Source organism: Chenopodium album, chromosome 7, assembly GCF_948465745.1.
Source record: "Chenopodium album chromosome 7, dcCheAlbu1.1, whole genome shotgun sequence".
NCBI classification, from domain to species: Eukaryota; Viridiplantae; Streptophyta; class Magnoliopsida; order Caryophyllales; family Amaranthaceae; genus Chenopodium; species Chenopodium album.
In genome coordinates, this window is record NC_137840.1 from 73546582 (window position 1) to 73569592 (window position 23011).

At 35.5% G+C, this 23011-nt stretch overlaps 3 protein-coding genes and 1 pseudogene across 5 annotated transcripts; 3 read left to right on the forward strand and 1 right to left on the reverse strand.

The window, feature by feature from the left end:
• The first annotated feature begins 1147 nt into the window (after positions 1-1147).
• On the forward strand, positions 1148-4026 carry LOC145638499 (uncharacterized). The gene is made up of 4 exons (XM_081689476.1): positions 1148-1544; positions 2254-2493; positions 2626-2843; positions 3665-4026. Exons 1-4 carry the CDS (start codon positions 1266-1268, stop codon positions 3846-3848), a joined length of 921 nt encoding a protein of 306 aa, XP_081545602.1. The 5' UTR covers positions 1148-1265; the 3' UTR covers positions 3849-4026.
• A 1107-nt stretch (positions 4027-5133) lies between these two features.
• LOC145638500 (uncharacterized) lies at positions 5134-10184 on the forward strand. Of its 2 annotated transcripts, none has more exons than XM_081689477.1 (7): positions 5134-5511; positions 6124-6581; positions 7026-7140; positions 8231-8890; positions 9157-9240; positions 9464-9574; positions 9765-10184. In XM_081689477.1, exons 1-7 carry the CDS (start codon positions 5200-5202, stop codon positions 10044-10046), a joined length of 2022 nt encoding a protein of 673 aa, XP_081545603.1. In that variant the 5' UTR covers positions 5134-5199; the 3' UTR covers positions 10047-10184. The 2 variants fall into 2 exon arrangements, with proteins under 2 accessions (XP_081545603.1, XP_081545604.1); XM_081689478.1 differs by having other exon boundaries at positions 9703-9905.
• Positions 10185-13828: 3644 nt separating this feature from the next.
• Positions 13829-15393, forward strand: LOC145638502 (fasciclin-like arabinogalactan protein 10). The gene has a single exon (XM_081689479.1). The coding sequence runs from the start codon at positions 13909-13911 to the stop codon at positions 15160-15162; it is 1254 nt and encodes a 417-aa protein (XP_081545605.1). The 5' UTR covers positions 13829-13908; the 3' UTR covers positions 15163-15393.
• Positions 15394-17119: 1726 nt separating this feature from the next.
• Positions 17120-21471, reverse strand: LOC145639501 (uncharacterized; annotated as a pseudogene). Its single transcript, XR_014114892.1, has 2 exons — positions 21357-21471; positions 17120-21119 (listed from the first exon to the last, which is right to left on the reverse strand). The product of XR_014114892.1 is annotated as an uncharacterized LOC145639501 (transcript).
• Positions 21472-23011: the final 1540 nt, after the last annotated feature.

A 23011-nucleotide genomic window follows, 5' to 3' on the forward strand; every position in this document is an offset into this window, starting at 1 on the left:
CTAATTTTCTCAATGAGATTAACATTAGAAATATGTTTCAAAAAAATAGAACCATTTGAACAATGAATTGTATCAATATTACTATTGTTATTATTATTATTATTAATTATTGATAATTATTATTATTATTTATTGATTATTATTATTAGTATTATTATTAGTATTATTATTATTATTGTTATTATTATTATTATTTATTGATGATTATTATTATTATTTATTGATTATTATTGTTAATATTATTATTATTATTTCAATTATTATTGTTATTATTATTATTATTATTATTATTATTGTTAATATTATTATTATTATTATTGTTAATATTATTATTATTATTATTATTATTATTATTATTTTTATATACTATTTATTATTATTATTTTTGTTGTTGTCGTCGTTGTAATAAGATCTTAAAAGAATGAAATTTGGCTTTATATCATTAGCAATATCATTAGACATAAATTAAGAGCTGAGCTGAACTGAACTGAACTGAACTGAGCTGAACTGAACTGAACTGAACTGAATTTCAACGGAACAGAACAGGCCCTTAGAGACCAAAAAACGAAAAATATTGCACTCTACCTTCCATCAAAAATACTACGTATATCAGATTAAATAGTTGTTTTTAAACCATAAGCTATCAGTTTCCAAATGTTTAACGTTGTAGTTAATATATACATGTCCACAATACATTTGCTTATTATTAGGTTTAATACACTCTCAAATACTATGATTGACACATGCTTAAATCCACCTTAAAATAAAAAGCTTTCTTGTGGTTGATTTAAATCAACAAAATTAGTAATATAATAAAACATCTATATAAAAATCATTTTTAAAACTTTTAATTTAATTTATAATAAAATAACCGATTATGTTCGACTAACACGATACACACGTTCGTACAAAGAAAATTACCGCTACTTTCCATAGGAAACTAGAGATTTAAAAAAAAAAATCACAAAGTAATAAAAATAAAAACATGTATTCCGTAATTCATATTATATTCACATTAATATGACACAAATTCTTAATTAAGGCGGACTTTTATAAACTTATTATAATACAGAGTATGAGGTAAAGTTATTAAATTTATCCTCAAATTAAGCGTTTTGCCTGAACAAAACTCAAGTCCGCCTAATACAAAACTTATGGTTGGTATGAATGACATCACCGCCTAACTAATTACAGTTATTTAGTCTTTCTAAAACTCTATCAGAGTAATAACTCCTCTCTTCAATCGCTTAATTATATAAAAAACAATGCAAGATAAACTAAACTATGAAGTTTCTCCCCCAAATTCCGCAAAGATGGAGGTAATCAACGCTGATTACCAGATACTTCAAAACGACTGCGTTCAGTACGACGAAGAATCTCCTTTGTTGTTACCAATTAATCATGAAATTCAAAATAATAATCGTGTTGTTAATCGAAGGTGGTTAAATATGCCATTAACATGGTTGATGATTGTTCTGGGTACTGTTATTGCAATTTCTGCAATTGTAATCATCAAACGTTTTGCCCCATCTTTCGCCAAGAAGGTCCTTTTCTCTCTCATTCATACTTGTGATTTTTAGGGTATTATGAATTTGATTTTCTTGATTTTTTTTTGGGTTTTCTAGGGTTATAATTTGAAATTGATTAAGGGTTATTAAGATTATTGCAGATTAATTTTTTGACTGTAATGGGCAGGTTTTGTTTAGTGCATGAAGATGATTTTAGGTAATTCACAGCTCACTTTCCAATTTTGGAAAACTTAGTATTAGTAAAAATTGTGATATTCCGAATATGGAAAGGGAGAGATTTTTGTTTGCAAGTTTTAAGTTTTGATGGAATTGTTGCAATAATATGTTTTTAACGATCCATGTGATTTTACCTATCTCACAATGCTCCTCCTATGACGTGCACGAGCACTTAGTGAGGAGGCATACAGATACACCCGAATATAGAATGGACATACAGATAAACCCGAATATAGAATAGACAGGAGACTTGGTCTTAGAAGAAGTCATAATATACTCCTTGTGATATGACATACTGTTGAATCTCAAGTAATTGACCTGTAAAAGTATATGATAGCTACACTTGCAATAAATTTGTGAAGGAGTATGTGTTATTAGCTACACTTGCAGTATACTGTGATTAGTTACGCTTGGAAATTTTGTCACATGGGATATGCACATAAGACTACTCAAATGTTTTAGCTGTTAAACTGGATACTTAACTAGATTGTCTTTCGTCTTTTCGTAGGAGGTTATTCCTGTAGTACTCTGGCTGATACAAACTTGCAGTCCGCCCGTGCTTGCAGCTATTTTGTTTGCTGCAATAGCCTTGTGTCCGCTTCTACTTTTGCCGACTGTGCAGTTTAAGTGGATTGTTGGAATGACTTTTGGTTATGGAATTGGCTTCTTGCTGATCATGGCTGCAGTAACTGTTGCTGTTTCTTTGCCTTATTTCATAGCTTACCATCTGTTTCTTCACAAGATCGAAGTAAGATAGCAAGCATTTCCCGTGTTTTCTGATAGTGATTTATTCGATTCCAACTTTTTTCATGAGAGGAAATTTCTAATTTGGCTTATCTAACTATTGCTTGCTGTTTTTTGCTTATTGTATTTACGTCAGAAATGGTTGATTAATCATCCTGAAAAAGCTGCCTTTGTTAAATTTGCTGGTGAAGGCGATTGGTCTCATCAGTTTCGATTTGTTGCTCTGATAAGACTTTCTCCATTCCCATATGTGGTGTTCAACTATGTTGCTGTGGTTACCGGTGTTAAGTATAGTTCTTACCTGGTGGGAACTCTGATAGGGATGGTGCCTGATGTACTGCTTGCAATGTACAGGTTAGTTTTTGCATTTTGATTTTGAAAAATCTCTGGTTAATTCATGAACTACATTCCTTCAAACTGATTTTCTCGTCTCACCCTGTCGAAGTGTCGAGTATACTTCTTGATGCTATACATATCTGCCCTTTAGAGTCCTAATAAATTATGTTAATGATTTATGTATTAAGAATATAATGGAGTGTGTTCTGTTTCTGATATTGGCTTAATGCTTTTTCAAAGGCTGAAGCTGATTGAAGCTACCAAATGACTCTTATTTCAATTTTGTATTTTATACTTTCTGTTCTTATAGCATCAGATGAATTTCATCAGTTTTAATTCCGTAACTGTGACACTCTTTCACAGGAATCTGATACAAGGATGTGTATGAATGTATGATTTGCAATGCTACACGGTTTGAAGTGTAACATGTGTACTGAAACTAACACGTACTGTGTAATTGTACTCTTACTATGATTACAACTCGATATTGAATTCGTTTTGAATTTTTTCAGTAGGCTTAGGAGTTAGGAGCATATTGATTTCCTGATCCGTACACTAGTAGTGAACCTTAAAACTAAACAGATTTTGATGAGTCTGTTCCATTTACATTTACATCTAAATGGCTTATGGTTACAAGTCTCATGGAGGTTGTTGGTGGGGGAAGGGGGGGGGGGGGGGGTCCGAAAAATGCCATGAGCAATCGATGAAGTGTCTCACGCTATTTCATTGCTGTGAAATAGTAAAATGTTTTCAATTTTATTACATTAATTTGAAATTATCTCATACAAGATTTTGCTATTTGTCACACTTGTTGACATTGTTGATCTTCTCCTTGGTAGTGGAAAACTGTTTCGCACAGTGGCACAAGCAATGGAGGAGCATACTCATGTTTCAAAATACCATTTGATTTTTGATGGCATAGGCTTCTGTTTATCTGCGGTATCCACCATCGCCATTGGGTTTTATGCAAAACGGAGATTGAAACAACTTCAACAGGCAGAGGAGCAACAACAATTGAGGTAGCAGATCTTTCTTCAAAGACTTGCACAATTCTTCCACGTTGAATTTGATAAAGTAGGAGATAATGCCCAAGTTTTGGATATTATTCAAAATGTAAATATCTATACATCTAGTGTACATATTTTGGTATTAAAGACAAAATTGTTGATCAAATGAAGAATTTTTGAGATGTGCAATGAGATATCAAATAGTTGCTCTTTATTTTAGCTACTAAGTTATGATTGAAGGAATTTTTGAAAAAATATTTAAGGATTTTAATAACTATTTTACTAATTAAGGGCCTGTTCTGTTCCGTTGAAATTCAGTTCAGTTCAGTTCAGCTCAGCTCAGCTCAGCTCTTAATTTATGTCTAATGATATTGCTAATGATATAAAGCCAAATTTCATCCTTTTAAGCTCTTATTACAACGACGACAACAACAAAAACAATAATAATAATAATAATAATAATAATAATAATAATAATAATAATAATAATAATAATAATAATAATAATAATAATAATTGAAATAATAATACTAATAATAATAATCATCAATAAATAATAATAATAATAAATAGTATATGTGTTTAAAATGTTTAGAGGTTTCAAGTTTTTAATATATTTTCCATACATTTTATAATATATTTTCCATACATTTTATAATTATATAGTATATTTTTCGTAAATATTTTAATATGTACATTTGTATATACACATATGTATAGTAATAAATAATCAATAAATAATCAAAGATCACTAATCCGTAGTTAAAAATCACTAATTAATAAGTTCAGTTCAGTTCAGTTCAGCTCAGTTCAGTTCAGCTCAGTTCAGTTCAGTTCAGTTCAGTCAATCGGAACAGGCCTTAATTATTATAATTAAACGGCATTTTAGTGTAATTGCTTTTAAATGGAATTGGCACAAAATCTATATTTGAATTTTGATAATAAGAATATTTTGAGTACAACACGAATTATATTCGAAATTTCCTATAATTAGAAAGATTAATAAGATCTTGTCATGGGTTATTGGGTTGCATACTTGCATAGGATGATAGAAATCAAAGTAATAAGAGTCTACTACTTCATAACAAACAAACGAATGTAATATTTTTCGGTTAATATTTTAAGGAGTAAATTAATTTCGAGATTAGATTAGTTCAATTCAAGCCCAATAAAAATCAAATTTTAAATCGAATATACTTAGGTTGAGTAAATAACAGATACGAGTCAATTTTATGATTTTATCCGATCTGCCCTCGCAAGAGTCGCAACGCAAGTAAGTTGAAAAACTTGTAATATTTAGCGTAAAATAGGAATACTGCGTAGCAAAAGCCAAGAAGCCCAATCGAGAGCAAAACCAAACGCCAACCATGGCTACCACCGGCGGCAGCCAACAACCCGATAAACGGCCGCAATCAATCTTCGACCTTTCTCAAGATTTCTTCGACTGTTGCCGTCTTCTTCCTCCCGCCAAACTCCATCATCATCCTCCTTCTTCATCCACCGAAGCAGCCCTAACTTCGAAACAGCAATTGCAGGAAGAAATTCCTGAAGATGATGAAGTTTTGAATGATACTTGTAATTTTAGTATGAATACTTGGTCTTGCAATATTTGCAAGTCTGAATTCGACTCTCTTCTTGACCAGCGCTCTCACTTCAAGTCCGACCTTCATCGTTTCAATGTAATTTTCCTTTTTTCTTTTAATCTATTTTCGTTTTTAATTTTGATAATGAAGTGTTATGTTATTGATTATGTGAGATTTGATAATGTTTGTGGTAGAATTTGATTGATTTTGTAATTTTGATAATGTTTTGCAATAATCATAATTATGTTGAATTTGTGAATGTAAATTGAACTTACTCGCTTTGTTTGGAATCGAAATATATAATGAAAAATATCTTGATTAGCTCAGAATATACAATGAAAGGTGAGTTTAGGAGGAAATTTGATGGCAAAGTATTCTTATATTAGTGGAATGACAATTTTGTTTTTGCATGATTTTCGAAAGGTTACCTTTTGTTGGATTATCATTTTCTGCATTATTTAAAGCAATAGTAGAAATAGTATTGGCATTTGGTAATATGTAATGAATTTATGATTTTAAGATTGCTGAAGTATGTACTGGGGTATTGAATGTTTTTCTTCATCTGAAATTATGGGAAACATAGATTTTAGGAAGAATATATTTTGGTTTAAACAAATAAATGGAGAGTGAAAAAGAAGTGGTATTTGGGTGAGTATCCTATCACTTGATTGTAGTGTCATTGATTATTTGTTCAATATTCATTTGTAGGTAAAATTAAACCTAGCGGGAAAAGTTGTTTTGAATGAGGATGCCTTTGATGAGTTAACTTCAGACTCTTTTACTAAAGACTTTGATGTTTCAAGTATATCGGGATCAGAAGATGAAGATGAAAGAGTATCCCGTGTTAGGAATAATACAAGGGACATGTCGGTTCAAAGTATTAAGCAGAAATTATGTGTCCATCTTCAGTCAGGAGAAAAAGTCTCAATATGGAAGTGCTTTCTTTTGAAAGATAACGAGGATGTCTACTATGAGAACAATCAGTTAGTGGTTGTTGATGACAATGGACGTGTTCCCGATTTGAAAGTAATAGAGAGGTTGAAATCTTTGACTCACGAGCCAAGAGATAATACTCACTTGAGGATTGTATTGCTGGCCAGTGGAGGACATTTTGCTGGTTGTGTCTTTGATGGCAACACTGTTATTACTTACAAGACGTTCCACAGGTACCTTGCCTTGTTATAAAAATAACTTTTGCTGCTACTACTTGTCTCTCCTTTCTAATTTAATGCATTTCTTTTGATTTCAATGTATGGGTCTGTTGAACTTGATGTAACTATCAAAGATACCAACTTTAAGCCGTGGAGATTGCATAGAAGGCAGATTTTTAATAAAACTTTGATTTTTATTTCATGCTTATTTTTCCTGGCTCTCCCCTAGTTATTCTGTCTAATGGATGTTTGTATTTGTGCATTCATATCTAGTGTATTAGATTTTGTCTTATATGCTAAACCTGATTTGTGTCACTGTTGTCTCTATTCTTCAGGTAGAAGTTTAGCTGTAAACTGTGCCGCATAATGCATATATTCTGTTTTTCTTAATGCTAAGTTTAGATGTTTATTGTGACTTTTTCTTTCCTTTTGGTATATAATTGATGCCTTTTGTATTAGATATGTTGTGAGGGCCAAGGCTGGTAAAAGACAGTCAACCAAAGATGCAAGTGGCAGATCTATACATTCTGCTGGAGCATCACTTCGCCGCTATAATGAGCTTGCTTTGAAGAAGGTATTGTCCTAATGACTGGTTATCGCTGTGCTGTACATGAACATGATACATATTGCAATATTTTGATTGTTTGAACATGGCGCAAGATGACTTGTAGTATATATATTTATATCATACCCTGCAAATGCAATTGAATGGAAGAAGTGGATCTAGGTCTTTAGGAACACCCTACTAAGATTTGGTCCAACTTGACTATATTTGGAAATGTAACATAATGCCTAGAACTTTGCTTTGTATATGGGAATCACTCGCTGGTTTGCTTGTGACTTGTGCAGGACGTGCAAAGTTAAAGGACATAACTTTTTACCACAATTTTTGGTGCACCTGCCTTGTGAATTTATTTCTTTCCCCTACAGAATTTCCTTATATAATTTTGACCATTTCCTTATATTCTTTTGTATGCATATTTAGTTGAGCACCGACTGTTTCCAAGATAAAAAATTTCCTCTATCCTTTACAGTGAAGTAATCTACAGAATTGTATGAGTTATTCACGGGCGAGTTTAGCTTCATGTGAATTTCTCCCTTTATGATTACTTCAGGCTGTTCCCTAATGCTTATAAATTGTGTTTCAAGTTTAGTCAAACTACTCATTAGTGCTTACCTTTAATTAAATGTAAACTAGAACTACCTAATGTTTTGGACGGCTCAGTTTTAGGTAGCCCAGCGGTTATGTGAATAGCAGGAGATTTGCAAGACTGCAATTTCTTAATGCAAAAGTAAGACCAATCTTAACTTCTAGTAATGCCTTTTTAAAACAATGACACAAGGCCAAATCAGTTTCGTGTTGAGGTTTCCTAACATATTTGAAAGAAATTTTTGCAAGTGATGTTGTTTAGATTAAACATATATTTGTCTTTTAATTTAATTTTTTTTTTTAAAAGGGAGGATTTAATTAATTTTGACTATTTCATAAGCTGAAGTTGTATTTGTTCTGATTTTAGCTGCTCTATACAGCTTTCTCATCAAGTTATACTTGATCCATCTTTTCTTGTCTGATGGAAATCAAATTGATGTTGCTTACTCTCTTCTGTTTTCCAAATGGTTTTTAACCGTGATGTCATAGCTGTTGACACATTTATTTTGTTCAGGATATTCAAGAGTTACTTGCTTCTTGGAAGCCTTATTTTGATGCATCTTCCTGTGTTTTCATCTATGCACCTTCAAGCAACCGCCAAATGTTCTATAATGGCGAGGGCCCACTCTTCAGCAACCAACAGTGTGATGCTAGGAATATTCCTTTTAGTGTTCGGCGGCCTACCTTAAAGGAAGCACGACGGATATATAACCAGTTGAGCCTAGTTGTTTATGAAAATGAGGAAGAGCTTCCTGATATCAAGCAGATTGACTTAAATGTAAGTTGTGTAAGTGATGCAAACATATTGAAGGGTGCCGAAAGGGGTGAAGTAAAGGTGATTAAGGAGGATGAAGTTTCTGGAAGTGGCAAAATTTCTGATGAAGAATCCTCGTCAGAAGAAGGTGATAAAGAACTCGGACACACTACAACTCCATTACATGAAGCAGCGAAATCTGATAGTCCTGAAAAGGTTTTAGAACTTCTAGAGCAGGGTTTAGATCCTACTGTCAAAGATGAAAGAGGGAAAACACCCTACATGGCGGCTACTGATAAGGAAGTCAGAAATACTTTCAGACGCTTTATGGCTTTAAATCTTGAAAAATGGGATTGGCATGCTGCTAATGTTCCTAGTGCGTTGACTAAAGAGATGGAGGAGTCCCAGGCTGCAAAGCAGGTACTGTTCTTCAAATATTTAGTCACCAAGCTCTGTAGTACATTTGTGGTTGCATTCTTTTTCTATAAAGTGATGCTTTTGGCTTGGACTAGTCTGATGCATCATTGTCATCTTCTATGGTCTTTTTCCTCTTGTATATCATTTTTGAGCTGTAATTTTCAGTTCTTTTGGTGTGATTTATGTTTATCTTCTATTTTTTTATGCATGTTTTCTTGATGTATGACATGGTTTATTGTAATAATTTTGATCCGGCCATCAATGTGTAGGCTGAAAAAGATGCTAAGCGGAAAGCAAAAGCAAAGGAATTGAAGAAACAGCGGAAAGCAAGGGAAAGGGAAAAGAAAGCTGAGGTAATTCTTTTCTCGATTTGACAAGAGTTGTACCAACTCCTCTATTCCACTGTGCTATCAATCCTACTTGCCAGCTGCTGGATCCTGGTGTTGTGTTGTTATAGGAGATGCACACTTTTCACATTGTAGGAGTATTAGCACGTAGAATTTCTTGTCAATGTGACGGCCCTATCAGTTACCGGCATTGTGTATCCTTCTCTAACGTTGTAGTTTATTCATGAAGGTCAAGGCTGCAGAATCCCAGAAGATAGCAACGGCCGCAGAGAACAAAAGTACTGCTTCACGTCCAGTTAGAACAGTTCAATCTGTGATTGCTGCTAGATTGTCCAAAGAGGTATACATATATGAATCACATGGCATATTGGCATTCATAATTATCATGATATTTGAGGGAATTTTTGTTTTACTGCCTCATGACTTTTGCGATTCTGAATTTCTGACTCATATTTTCCTTCTACTTAGGAGGAACCAAATTACTGCCTTGGGGCTTTTGCGATTCTGACTTGTATTTTCCTTCTGCTTAGGAGGAACTAAAGAGGAAACAAATCGAGGAGAGAGAAAAGAGAGCTGCTGCAGCTGAAAGAAGACTTGCCTTGGCTGCTGCTGCTGCTAATGCTCAAGGGGCTAGCAGTAACCCTACTACTGCAAGCTCCTCCCAACCAAAAACCAACATTGGTAGTACCGACACAGTTTGCTCCTGTTGTAATGCATCATTGGTGGGTAAAGTTCCTTTCCACCGATATAACTACAAATACTGCAGCACAACATGCATGCAAGTTCACAGAGAATTTCTTGAAGATGGTTAGCAAACTGGTTAGAGTTTCACCCAGTGCTTTTTTACTGTAGAAATTTCAATCTATATTGTTCATTATTATGTTAATGGCTTTAATTTAATGCTGTATTACAATCATATCAATTACAGTTATACCACATTTTTTGAGATAGATTTATCATGGGAAAGATCAGTCTTGTTGACATTTTGTTACAGTAAAAACACACTAAACTCTGACCTATCTGATTGGAGTACAGTACATAAAAGGATATTTAAGACAAGGATATAAAATACATTAAAAAAGAGAGAGAAAAAGAAAGAAAGAAATAAACATATGAAAACAAATGTTGCTGATTGTAATGAAGTTGATATGTTTGGTTGATGGCAAATCTAGTTCTCTTCTTTTGTCACCGACACGGAACAAGCCGAGGCTACTCGTGAAATTTGCTTCTCATGCTCAACGGTCCCCATCGGCCCTCCCTTCACATCATTGATATTATAGTTCGTATTTCCCTTTCTTTTTGCTGTTATTGGAGGATCTACCATTCTACCTTGCACGACTGTGTAGCATATACCATAGTTTCTAGAATTTTCGGTAATCATCAATATTCAATAGGGATCACAAAAAAAAAAAAAAAAAAAAATTGTCGTCAAATTGTTAGTGAAGGGAAGCTACTTCCTCTTCGGCTTTGCTTTAAATTATACAGCACTGTCATGTCCCTTGTTCGAAAATTAGTTTAAATTGTAAATTTTATTTTCATTTTATTTTTTTGGCGATATTGTTGGAGCTATTGAAATTTTTTGAAAGGAAAAGGATATGAGGTGAGTGAAAAAAATTGAGCATCTTTAAGTAACAAGAGGAATATACAACTACCCGTTAACCATCCCAAATTCCCAATGTCACGAGGACGAGTTTTACATTTACTGTCAAGAAAGTGAGATAGTCCTATGGTATTTGTTAATTTGTATAGTACTTTCTGTCTATGAACTGGTGATAGGCTGTTGGAGTGGTCTTAAAAATTTAAGCACGGAGTACCAAATTAGTTGCCATGATCATAGATTCACAGTGTTTACTCCCACGAGTGTTCATTTATTTTGGAATATTTTTGGTGCCTTTATTTTTATTTATTTATTTATTTATTATTATTATTATTATTATTATTATTTTATCTGTCATTGTTCTATAACCTCATTCTAAAACAAAAAGTATTTATAAAATATAAAATCTTACTGTACTAATAATAATATTAGCAGATTAATAAAGATTGGTATTATTCCATGACCACCACCAGACAGACCAAAGAGCAAAAGGCCAAAGTTTTAGCCAAGTGACTTACATTTTAAGGGTCGGACAAGTTTTAATTATTTATAGGGCAACCTATTGTACTGTATTTGTTTCTTTAATGCATTACTTTTCTAGTTCATTCTCAAAGAGGAGTGTTTAAGAGGTTGGAAGTAGATTCTTTTTTGTTTTTATGTTTTCATTATTTATTATCATGATGCAAATAGATTATCTTCAAGTGTAAGAAAAATTGCAATAATGCAACTCTTCCTTGCAGTTTGTATTCGCAAACGTGTGATGAATTTGAAGCTATTTGTTAAACAAAATTTGTTTGAAAGTGTCACTTTTAAAGCGTTTTCTTACAATTAATCAAGTAAACTTACCATTTAAATTAAAAAAAGCTTAATCTATTCCTCATTTTTGGAATTAACCAACAACTGTATTAGACTGTGATACTTCAATATGCGATTTAGAGTTGTATGTAAAACCGATTGAAGTTATGGGTTACATCTTTACACATTGTGTAACTAAAACAACAAAATTATATCGTAAAAGACATGAGTATTTTTTTTTATTTTTTTAATTTACAAGGCACCTTTTTCAACAATTGCTATATATTTACTCCCTTTTTTTTTCTTTTTTTTTTTTTGACAAAATATTTACTCAATTTAATCCTATGGTGTTGTTTCTTTCTACTAAAGGTGAAAATCCTTATTTTCTACAGCATAGTCATGTAATACTATGATGGTAAAGGCTACACATACAATCGTTGTATGTGGTCCCTACATACAACCTTAATTTGTCATGTTTTTATTGGCTAGAATTATGGGTCTAAGTTTCATTTGAATTTAATTTATATTTGACTCCTAGTTTTCTCCCTTTTTTAGTAATGTGTCAAATTTCTAATGGTGTTGTATATAGGACCACATACAATGGTTGTATGTGTATCAGCATGATGAAATAAAATCATGATTCATGAACCTTTATAGAAAACGAAATAATTGGTTGATGGAAGGGCATTGATAATAAGTGCTTGCCAGCCCTATTTCCTTTTATGCCGAATGATTTGATCACAGAGTAAGCAATAAGATGGGATATATTGTGCTGTTCCTGCCTAAAAGGTTGCCGCTTTTTTTCTTTTTTTTTTTCTTTTTTTTTTTTTTTTTTTTTTAAATATTTATTTATTTGAACTTATTTTGCACTAATAAATCCAAATGATTAAAAAAGTTTTGATGAATTCAAATATACTTAGGTTCAGACAAAATAAATAATGTGCAATTTAGACAAAATAAGTAATAACAACCACCACAACAACATAGTGTAATACACTTTTACAAGCACTTTCTAGATAGTTTTCCAATTCAATTTAGATATATCCGATAATAATATGATTGTTAATAGCTTAATTTGAAGTAATTGTGTATTAAAAAAAATCCAAACAAAAGTAGTATATAATTGGTTAATAGAAGTAATTGTATATGTATAAAACCCAAGCAAATGGCATACTATAATTTATCTGATAAACCAAATTAGCATTATCTGATAATCCTTCCTCTTTACAATCCCATTCAATTTAATGTTAGTTGCTATATTACCAATAGTCACATTTAAGCCAATATTTAATCATTGGAATTTATATAGAATGATTTAATACACTTTCCAATTGTAAAAGTTTATGCATTATTCAAAAAAAAAAAATAATATAAAATGCATTGTCCATTACTATGAATCTGCCATCCAATTATCCAAATTTGATTGGATTTTCTAAAATTGTTTTAATATGAGTGGATCGGTGGAGTCAATGTTTATTTATTCAAAATTATTTCTTTTCTAATTTTCTTAAATGTAGCCTTTATACTATTTTTATAGTAAAAAGAAAGTCGATTTTTCAAGACAATTGTCATCATTAATTAGACAAAATTTCTTAATATTCCATTACAAACAATAAAAAAAATTACATACTATATTATCTTAGAAATATCATCACCCGAAAAAAATCCGTATCCGTAGCCATCTATGGCAAATATGCATCAAAATGGTTCATATTTGCTGGCTTGGTGTTGACACCACATTTGTCCATTTTCTCACTATTATTGAGGGCCATCCCAATTCACATCATTTTTAGAAGCATATACTTTCCACACTTTATTTCCTTCTTCAACATTTTTCCCACTTTAAAACGTTTCAATTCAAACCTAAAACACACATAACAGCTAGTTTTATATCCCATCTTAATGATCATGATTCCTACCTTACCCACATTTAGAAATTAAATCATATCCTTCCCTATTTCATCCCTTTTTCTTTTTTCCAACTTGCACTATATATTTATTCTTTAATTTCCTTAATTTAATAAAATTATTACTATTACCATTTTTGACCGTTACTAAAATCAAACCCAAGGTCAATTTAGTCATTTCACACACTCCCACCCTCAGTCTCTTCCCACCAGCTGTTTGAGTTAAAACAATAAAACCTCCACACTTAACCATAGTTAACTTAACTCCCTTAAACCCCAGTTAAACCCAACCTTAGTTAAAATCCTCCTATAAAAACCCCTTCATTTTCAACACTCCCTTACTTCCCTCTCTTTCTCTCTCTAAAACCATTAACAATGGCTTCCGCCATGAAAACCACCGCAATTTTCTCTCTCCTCTCGATCATCGCCGTATGTCACGCTCACAACATCACTGAAATCCTCTCCTCCGACCCGAGTCTTTCCCAGTTTAATTCCTACCTCACACAAACAAAACTCGACGACGAAATCAATTCCCGCCAAACCATCACCGTCCTCGCTCTCGACAATGGCGCAATGTCCACTCTCACCTCCGGCAAGCCGTTATCAGTTGTCAAAAACATTTTATCTCTCCATGTATTGCTCGATTACTACGACCCGAAGAAGCTCCACTCCATCGCCAATGGCACGGTGTTGACAACAACATTGTATCAGACCACTGGGTCCGCCTCCGCCCAAGAGGGTCAGGTCAATATCACTGATCTCAAGGGCGGGTCGGTCGGGTTCGGGTCGGGTGAATCCGGGTCAAAGCTAAACTCTACGTACACGAAATCTGTCAAGCAGATTCCGTACAATATCTCTGTACTTGAGATCAGTGCTCCGATCATTGCTCCGGCGCTGCTCACCGCCGCCGGCTCCGACGTGAATCTGACGGCGGTGTTGGACAAGGCCGGTTGCAAGACATTTGCATCGTTGATTTCGTCGAGTGGAGTTTTGAAAATTTTCCAGAATCAAATGGAGAAGGGAATCACCATTTTTGCGCCGACTGATGAAGCTTTCAAAGCGAAAGGTGTTCCAGATCTCAGCAAATTGAGCAATGCTGAGGTTGTCTCTCTCCTCCAATTTCACGCGCTTAGCAGCTACTCTCCCGTCGGAACCCTAAAAACGACGAAAGGTAAGTTAGCCACGTTGGCTCCCGGCGGCGGAAAGTACGATCTATCTCCGTCGACTTCCGGTGATACTGTTACGCTTCATACTGGCGTCGATTCTTCTAGAGTCGCCGGAACTTTGCTCGACTCAACTCCTGTTGTCGTTTACTCCGTCGATAATGTGCTTTTACCGGTGGCGTTGTTCGGAGAGTCCCCGGCGCCGGCACCTGCTCCGGAGAGTGATTCTCCGTCTCCTGCTCCTTCACCGGAAGCTGATTCTCCTTCTCCGGCGAGTACTCCGGCATCTTCGCCGCCTTCTCCGGCATCAGCTGAGTCACCGGCGGGTGAATCTCCGGCGGAAGGTCCAGGAACCGATGCCGACGACAGTAGCCCGAAGAATGGTGTTGCTGAGAGAAAAGGTTCCACGTTGTTTATTGCAGTTGTTTTATCAGTGGCATTCGGCGTAATTTCGTTGGTACTTTAGGGATAGGATTGTCTTTTTCTTCCACGTCCTTTTCCTCGGTTTGTTAATTACGAGTAAATGTTATTATTACCGTTTTTACTTTTTTTTTAATTAATTTATTTGGTTTAAGTTAGAATAGAAGAGTGAGATTTATTAGTATGGTTTGGACTTGGGTTTGACTGAGAGAGACAGATTCCACTTGTTCATGATACTGTGATTAATTAATTTAATCGTGTCTTTTCTTCTCTTTTATTTCTTTTTCCATATCTTAATTTAACATTGCGTGATTTTGTGGTATTACGAGTGATAGAGTGACCATTACCATGAAATTCAGCTCTATGTCAATTCAAGTTTAAGCCGGACTCTTTAATATTTAAATTAAATAATGATTTAATTATTCTATAAAGATTTTTAAGATTATTATTATTAGTGGGGAAAATCCAACGGCGGAAACTGGTATTATTGGACAGTGTGGGGCACGTGAGTTTGTTTGTAAGCAGGTGTCGAATTTTAGAAAATGGACACTTTAATAAATGGGTGGTAGGTAGGTGAGTGGAGGCGCACATGATAAAAAATGATATTGAGACGATGCATTCAAGATGATCCACGTGGTAACCATGCATTTTTACTGCAATGCGTTAATTACGAGTTTAGGACAGTAATTAAGCAAGTAGGAGTAAAATAAACTGTAACTAAAGACTGCACTTATTGTACTTATTACTGACTGCTGTTACGCTTAACATTGCATTAGTAACTCTTACGGAGTATTTTGTTTATTATGGATTCGTATGTTATTTTTAGCTAGCTAACGTACATTATGTATTGCATTTATGTTGACATGTGAGATGAGAGTAATTGTTGACTCTAGTGGTAATTAAAATTACCCGATTTGAAATTTGGATATGGATTCTATTGAATTACAGTACTCCCTCCGTCCCTATATTACATTCCTGTTTTCCTCTATTATGTGAGGAGTAAATGCTTGAAACAGGAATGTAATTTAGGGACGAAGGAGTATTATTTATTAGGTCTTGAAATATGATTATTCATTACAAAATCCCATACATAAATATATATATCAAGTATTGTTATGTAAAGATATTGCCAAGGTGACAATTGTAAGCAACTTAAAACGATGGAGCTGGTCATCCTCTTTCATTTTTATTTTATCTTTTTATTCATTTTTTTATTCTGAAAATTTTTGGGAGTGGAGTTCAAATTCATTTTTTAAAAAGATAAAAAGTGTAAATAAAGTTATGGAAATTACATAATCCAGAAGGTTCCCAAATCCCAATAAATCCATGATAATTGATAAGGTAGGAATATAATGCTGTGAGTTGGTTACAGCCTTACAGGTATGAATGATCAAACAAATTTCCTGCAATAAAAATCTTTGATCAACAATACGGCCAATTAAGGTGAAATTTTCATTATACTACTTATTTATTATTTATACAAAGAAGTATATTAATAAAGAGAAATATTAATCCAAATAGTTTCTATTTGAAGACTAGGCTAGTTCCCTAGCAAAAAAAAAAAAAAAAAAGAAAAAAAAAAAAAGACTAGGCTAGTTCCCAGAAGACTACCCAGCCTCATTCAGTCATTCATCCTTTCAGGTTGGAATCCTATTTGACATTCAGGAATTAGTACTGTAAGTTGGTTAAAGACTTACAGCCTTACAGATATGAATCATCAAACAAATTTCCTGCAATAATAATATCTCTGATTACTAATAGGCCCAATATAACAAAGAAGTATAAAACGAGTAACAAAGAGAAATAATAATCCAAATGAATTCTATCTGAAGACATAGGCTAGATATCAGAAGACAGACCAGTTCAGTCATTCATCTTTCAGCTTGGAATCCTATTTGAGTATTTGAAGCTCATTCAGGAGGATAGTGTCTAACAAAACGTTTGTTTCCGGAAATCAGACTTCTGCTTAAAAAAGAGAGTGAAAATTCAGCAAAACTAAACAAAAGCAACAGAAATATTTAACACAAATCTAAAAAATTACTGAGCATAGGTCACTACAACAGTTCTGTTAAGCAACAGTTTCAAAGGGTGGAACGCGAGATCTGCAAAATTTGAAATGCATCATCTAACTTTACACAAACATCAACAACTCAGGTCTACTATAGATGTTTTCTCCTTCATTTTCCAAAGTCGGGTAAGCAGCAACAAGAGCATCCTGAGCTCCAATATACAGAGAATTATATATCTTCCAGTAGACTTCCCTAACTTTCCTTGCTGGGTGGAACAAACCCTGCAGACAGTAATTCAGTATTGCAGCGGCACCCAATGCAACTCTCATTCCCTCAATGGCTTCTGTAACAGCGTTGATTACGTGAGGTGAAGTCTCGAAGATATTGGGCCACACGTAGTTCATCAGGTGCACCAAAGCATCTTCACAGCCTAAACCTGCAACACCAAGAGCCATATGTTTCACAGCAGAAGCTGCAGTCTGACGATGAACCAGGTCCCGGTCCATAAGAGCATCTTCGAGGAGAGGAGTCACGGCATAGATATAATCCTTTCCCATTTCACCAATATATTCAAAGAGGAAAGACAGAGATTTAAGGACACCATTCTGCACGTTAAGCTCAGGAACACGGTATTCATTCATAAGAGCAGGCAAAACAGTGAAAGGTGAGCAAGTCTCAGCAACGATTGCAATAGCCACGGTTGTACAAACACGGTTCTGACGTTCTTGCACCTTAAGGTTGTTAAGCAAAGTAGCCAAGACATCCTGAGGTCCAATGGCTTTGGCGATGTACCCGAAGGTGTTGACAGTGGCTCTACGAATTCCTTTCTTGTGAGCCTTGAGCATCTCCAGAAGCTCAAAGCATATCCTCATCCACTCTCTTGCAGGAACAAACTCTGCTCCACGATCTGCAATACGTCCCACAAGATCAATACAGTTCTCCTGTACTTTCTCATGCCTGTTCTTCAAAATTGGAGTCAGCCTAGGTAGCAGGTCTTTGATTGGTGGAGTCATCTTGGTCATACCAATGACATTAACAATTGCTTTCAGTGCTCCCAAGATTGAACCCAGCACTTCTGGATACTCCTCTCCTAGATACTCGTACAAAACCACACCCAAGTGACCCATAAGCTGTTCCTCTCCACACTGTTTCATGACCACTGCAATTCGAGAGATAAGATCAGCAGCCTGCTGTCTTACTTTTGCACTCTTGTTATTCAAACGCCACTTAATTGTACCACATATCTGGGGGAGATAAGGTTTGACCCTTTGGCCGAGGGCGTTGACCACAGCGCCAAAACCATTAAGCATGACATTGGCATCATCACTTGTCTGCTCTTGAAAGGCGTACAGAATACCATCAATCAGAAGCTCCTCCAAACGAGATTCAATATCAGATGCCCCCAAGTTTGTCACCACTTTCTCTATTGTCTCCATGACCATACGCCTATAGGGTTCACTCTCATCTTTAAGATCCTCCACTATCCTACCAACTATATCAGCAACGCCAACCTTGTTGGCTATCTCTACCGTAGTTTCCACAAGCTGCTTGTAGTTTCTTCTGTCAAGAGCCATTCTCCTAACCCAAAAGTTCTTAAAGAACTCAGGAAGGATATCACTTCTAATGTAGTCAGCCTCTACACCCTCAGTGCTAACACACTGCTTAACCACTTTCAGAACAATCTTCTTCATTTCTTCATCTGGTGACTGGAACTCCCGAATAAGAATAAACATAACTTCTTTTGTATAGTAGCTAGCATAAAGAGCATCCATCAACGGAATGATAAAACCAATGGCCTTCAAGAATGCAGCCAAGACCTTTCCACGGTGTGATCTGATACCTTTCCACAGCGGTTTCAATACAGAGTCAAAACTCTCAATACCATACGGGGCTGAAGCCTCAGCTAGAGCTGCCAGAGAAAGTGCAGTAATTGTTCTGACCTTCTGGTTCTCATCATTAAGACCATGTTCTATGATCTCCACCAAAGATCTTAAGTGTGGCAGCACAGCACAACCAATCAAAATGGCTATCTGTTGGACAATCTTAATACCTGTATGCCTAGCTTGCCATGACTTCTTACTTTGACAGACAGCCTTTAAAAATGGCAGCAGAGCAGGTATACCTAGAGCTGAAGCCACAACACTAAAAGCCCTCGCGGTTGTATTCCTGACATACTCATCAATGTTATCAATATCCGGTCTCATTGCAGCAATCATAGTGGCCAATCCAGCAGCCTTACTCAAGTTTGAAATAATTTCCCTCCCCTCAACACGGGCATAGTAGTCTTCATCAATTAAGAGTGGCTCAATAACCACAAGAATTTTGTGCACGAAAGGTCGAACCAACTCATCAAGCTTGTACAGCACCCTGTCAATAACTTTCACAAGAAGATGTCGTTCTTGGTCTTCCAATGTCGGCTGCATAAGCAAAGGCAAAATTTGGTTAAACAACGGACCAGCACCAAATTCTCTTGCTTTGTCAGTGAGTTGCCGCAACGCAGTCTTCCTCTGAGGAGGAGTACCATTTTTAACTTTAAGTAGCAACTTCATAATCTTTCTTTCCTTCTGCTCCTCTGGTGACAGCTCTTCCTCGTTTTCATCATTCAACAACGCCTGAAAATATTGATAGTCCTCTGGTTTCATAAATGGCAACCCATTAGCAGGCTCCTTTCCAACATCAAACTGCTGATTCCTGTCTTCAACTGGTATTTGATAAAGTGGAGTCCCCATTGGAGTGGGTGTGGCAAGAAGCTTCCTTGCTGGAGTCCTAATTGGCACATATGAAGCAGGAGGATCCAAGATCTTATATCCTTCAGGTGGGAACATGGAATCAAGCTCTTCATCAGTCAAGGGTCTGTTCCTCTCTTCAATATCCTTCTCCCACTTCATCAAGTTATACTGTTCAGGAGTTACGGGGCCACGCAGATTAATCTGCCCAGGAGTAGGTGTAGCCATATCAACCCCACCGACAGGTGTCACACCAGGGGTCATAGCCGCAGGAGTTGCCCCAGCCATGGGTGTTGCACTCCCCATGGTAGCTGGAGTTTCATCCCACCTTGATCTCTGACGTTTTGGTGTCGGTGTTGCCATACCAGTGATTTTTGGAGTGGCATCCCACGTTGATCCAGCAGGAGTGGCACCAGGAGTGAGCCCACCAGCAGACGGAGTAGCATCAGAATCTTGTGCACCGCCAGGTGTTGGTGTCTCATCCCACCTATTCTTCCGAGCAGATGGTGTAGCATCACCAAGTCTCCCAGGTGTGGGAGTGGCATCCCACCTTCCAATTCCAGGGGTAGAATCAGCTAAATCCCAATCAGAGGAAGACTTGGCCTTCTTTGCTACGCCCTCATCCCCTTGCTGATCCTGAGACTGATCCCACCTATTCCTCCTCTTCTGAGAAGGCTGAGCTTGAGCAGCAGCAGCTCCTTTCTCCTCTTCCAAACTCTTCTTCTGCTCCTCCTCTTCTTTCTTCTTTTTAGCAATCAATCGCAACGTCTCCTCCTTGTCTCTCCTCAACGCCTCCTCCCTCATCACATCAGCATAAGTCCTGACACCAACATCCGGGGTCTTATCCCCCATGGCAAAAGCATCATGCCTCGCAGGAGAAATAACCCGGTCAAGCCTCCTCCTCCTATAATCATCCTCACGATCAATAATCCTTTGCGGCTTCCTCAACCCATCATCATAATCAGCCCCAGCACCAGGCATTTCCTTCAAAAGAGACTTCGGGGCCGTATAAGAAGCCAACTTACGAGCCACCTCATTATCCATAGCATCCGTATTATCCTCATCATCATCAACAGGGATTGACTGAACATAATCCTCCCTCCCACTACTCCCATAAAGATCAGTATCATAGGTAAGAGATGAAAGAGAGGCTAATTCCTGCTCCATCTTCTTCCTCTCTTCCTGAGTTTTCGCTATTTCTGGGTCTATCGACGCCATTTCTCAATTCTAAACTGATAACCCTAGTTCCAATTTACTTCAACAAAAATCTATATCAAAAACAGATAAAATCTAATGAGTTTAACCAGCAAAATTCAGTCGATTAATTAATTTAAACACAAACAATAATCTCAATCAAAGAAGAAAAATCATGCTATAATAATCAAATCACAAATTCACAGAAAAATTGCAAGAAAAGAAATACAATAAGAGATTGAATTGAAATTGCAAATCAGAAAAGTATGAGCAGCAATTAAAAACAAGAATCTAAAGAGAGAATTAGATACCTGGAAAACAAGAGATGCAGTGAGCGATAATGGTGAGGAAGTTAGAGAGGGAAAAAAATAAATCAGGGTTTCTAAAACCCCTACAAAAAAGGAAAAATGAAAGATGTAAACTTTTGGTAATTGTTAGTTATGTGGCGGTTTGGTTAGTTGTGTGCTGGGTGGCCCTATGACGGTGTAGGGGGTGGCGGTGGAGAGAGGATTGGAAAAGGGTAAAATAGTAATAAAACTGATTTAGTGAAAATTTTTATTTTGGGCAAAGTCTCCAAAATTAAATTCGTCAAAAACACCCTCTTTTTTTTTTTTTTTTTTTTTTTTTTTTTTTGGATTAATTCCTCATTACAATTTGAAAATAAAGTTTACATAAACAATGTCCCATATAGAGGTGATCAAAATTCAAACTAGACGGACTTTATTAAGGAAACTCATGTCCAAACCCGTTAAAAAGTGCCGCTCTAAACTTTTTCAGATCGGATTGGGTTTTTTTAACTGAATTGTGTTTTTTGGCTTGTTCAAACTCGTCCGCTTTTAGGGTGGATCGGGTCGGGCTTATGTGTCAGGCTATAGTTGATTACCTCTAGTCCTTCATAGCCAACAATGGCAACAACACAAACAAGCAAGGCAAGATAAACAATGTCCCTCGTTGCCGACAAGGGCAAGGCTTGAATAAGATGGTTTCGGTTCCAGATATCAATTAGAGCCATTGAGACATTTTTGGAAACCATAAGAGTACCTCAATGCTTGAGTTTGTCAAATCCATAAATAGTCTCTATTGACTAAATCTGAAGGTTATTTTATTCACAAAATCAAACCATTTTTCAGAGATTTTAGATATTGTGTTGAAACTCAAGTGACGACGAGGATTACATCCTAATGTCATATACAAGTAATATTGTTTGGAACCACATACGATCATTAGTTGATCACGTAATGGACTAATGATATGCGGTTGTCTTGAGTTGATGAAAGAAAATGTGTACTGTGGCACATAAATTGCTAAGTTGACAGATCAAAAGCAAAGTGTATTTACAACTATCCAAATGACTTTCTAAGATCTCTTGAGGTTCTGGATAAACATTTCGTCTTCTCTTATTTTTAAAAATGAAAAAGTCATATTATCCAACCAATGAGCTGGAGTAACCCATAAACGGGGAACCTTTCGAAGTTGGCAAACAAAAGAAGATTGAACCGAAGTCCGCAACTCCTAAATGAGCCACCAAGCTGAAATTTCCATTGGACCAGAAGGGGGAAGAAGAGCAAGGAGGGCAACACAATTTGTATGAACTCGAATCTTCAAGAAGCCTTTTTGGGTTTAGTTGAATGTTTTAACCTTTGCATCTATACACCCTACTTTGACCCACATTTCATTGAAATCTTTTGATAATCTTTGTAGATTTAGATTTTATAAACTTAATATTAAAATTTGACATAGTAAAACACTAGTGAGATTTTTTTTTTTTTTTTTTTTTTTTTTTTTTTTTTTGAAGAGAACAGTAGTGAGAATGTTAAATAAGCAATATGCCAATAAAAGCTCGGACTGAACATTAGTAAAAAACTCTAAAAATTAAGTAGATAATTGAAACCTATTAATCAAATTTAATGATTAATGGGCCAAGTCCACTTAGGCCCAAAGCTAAATTTTCTAATTTCAGTTGTAA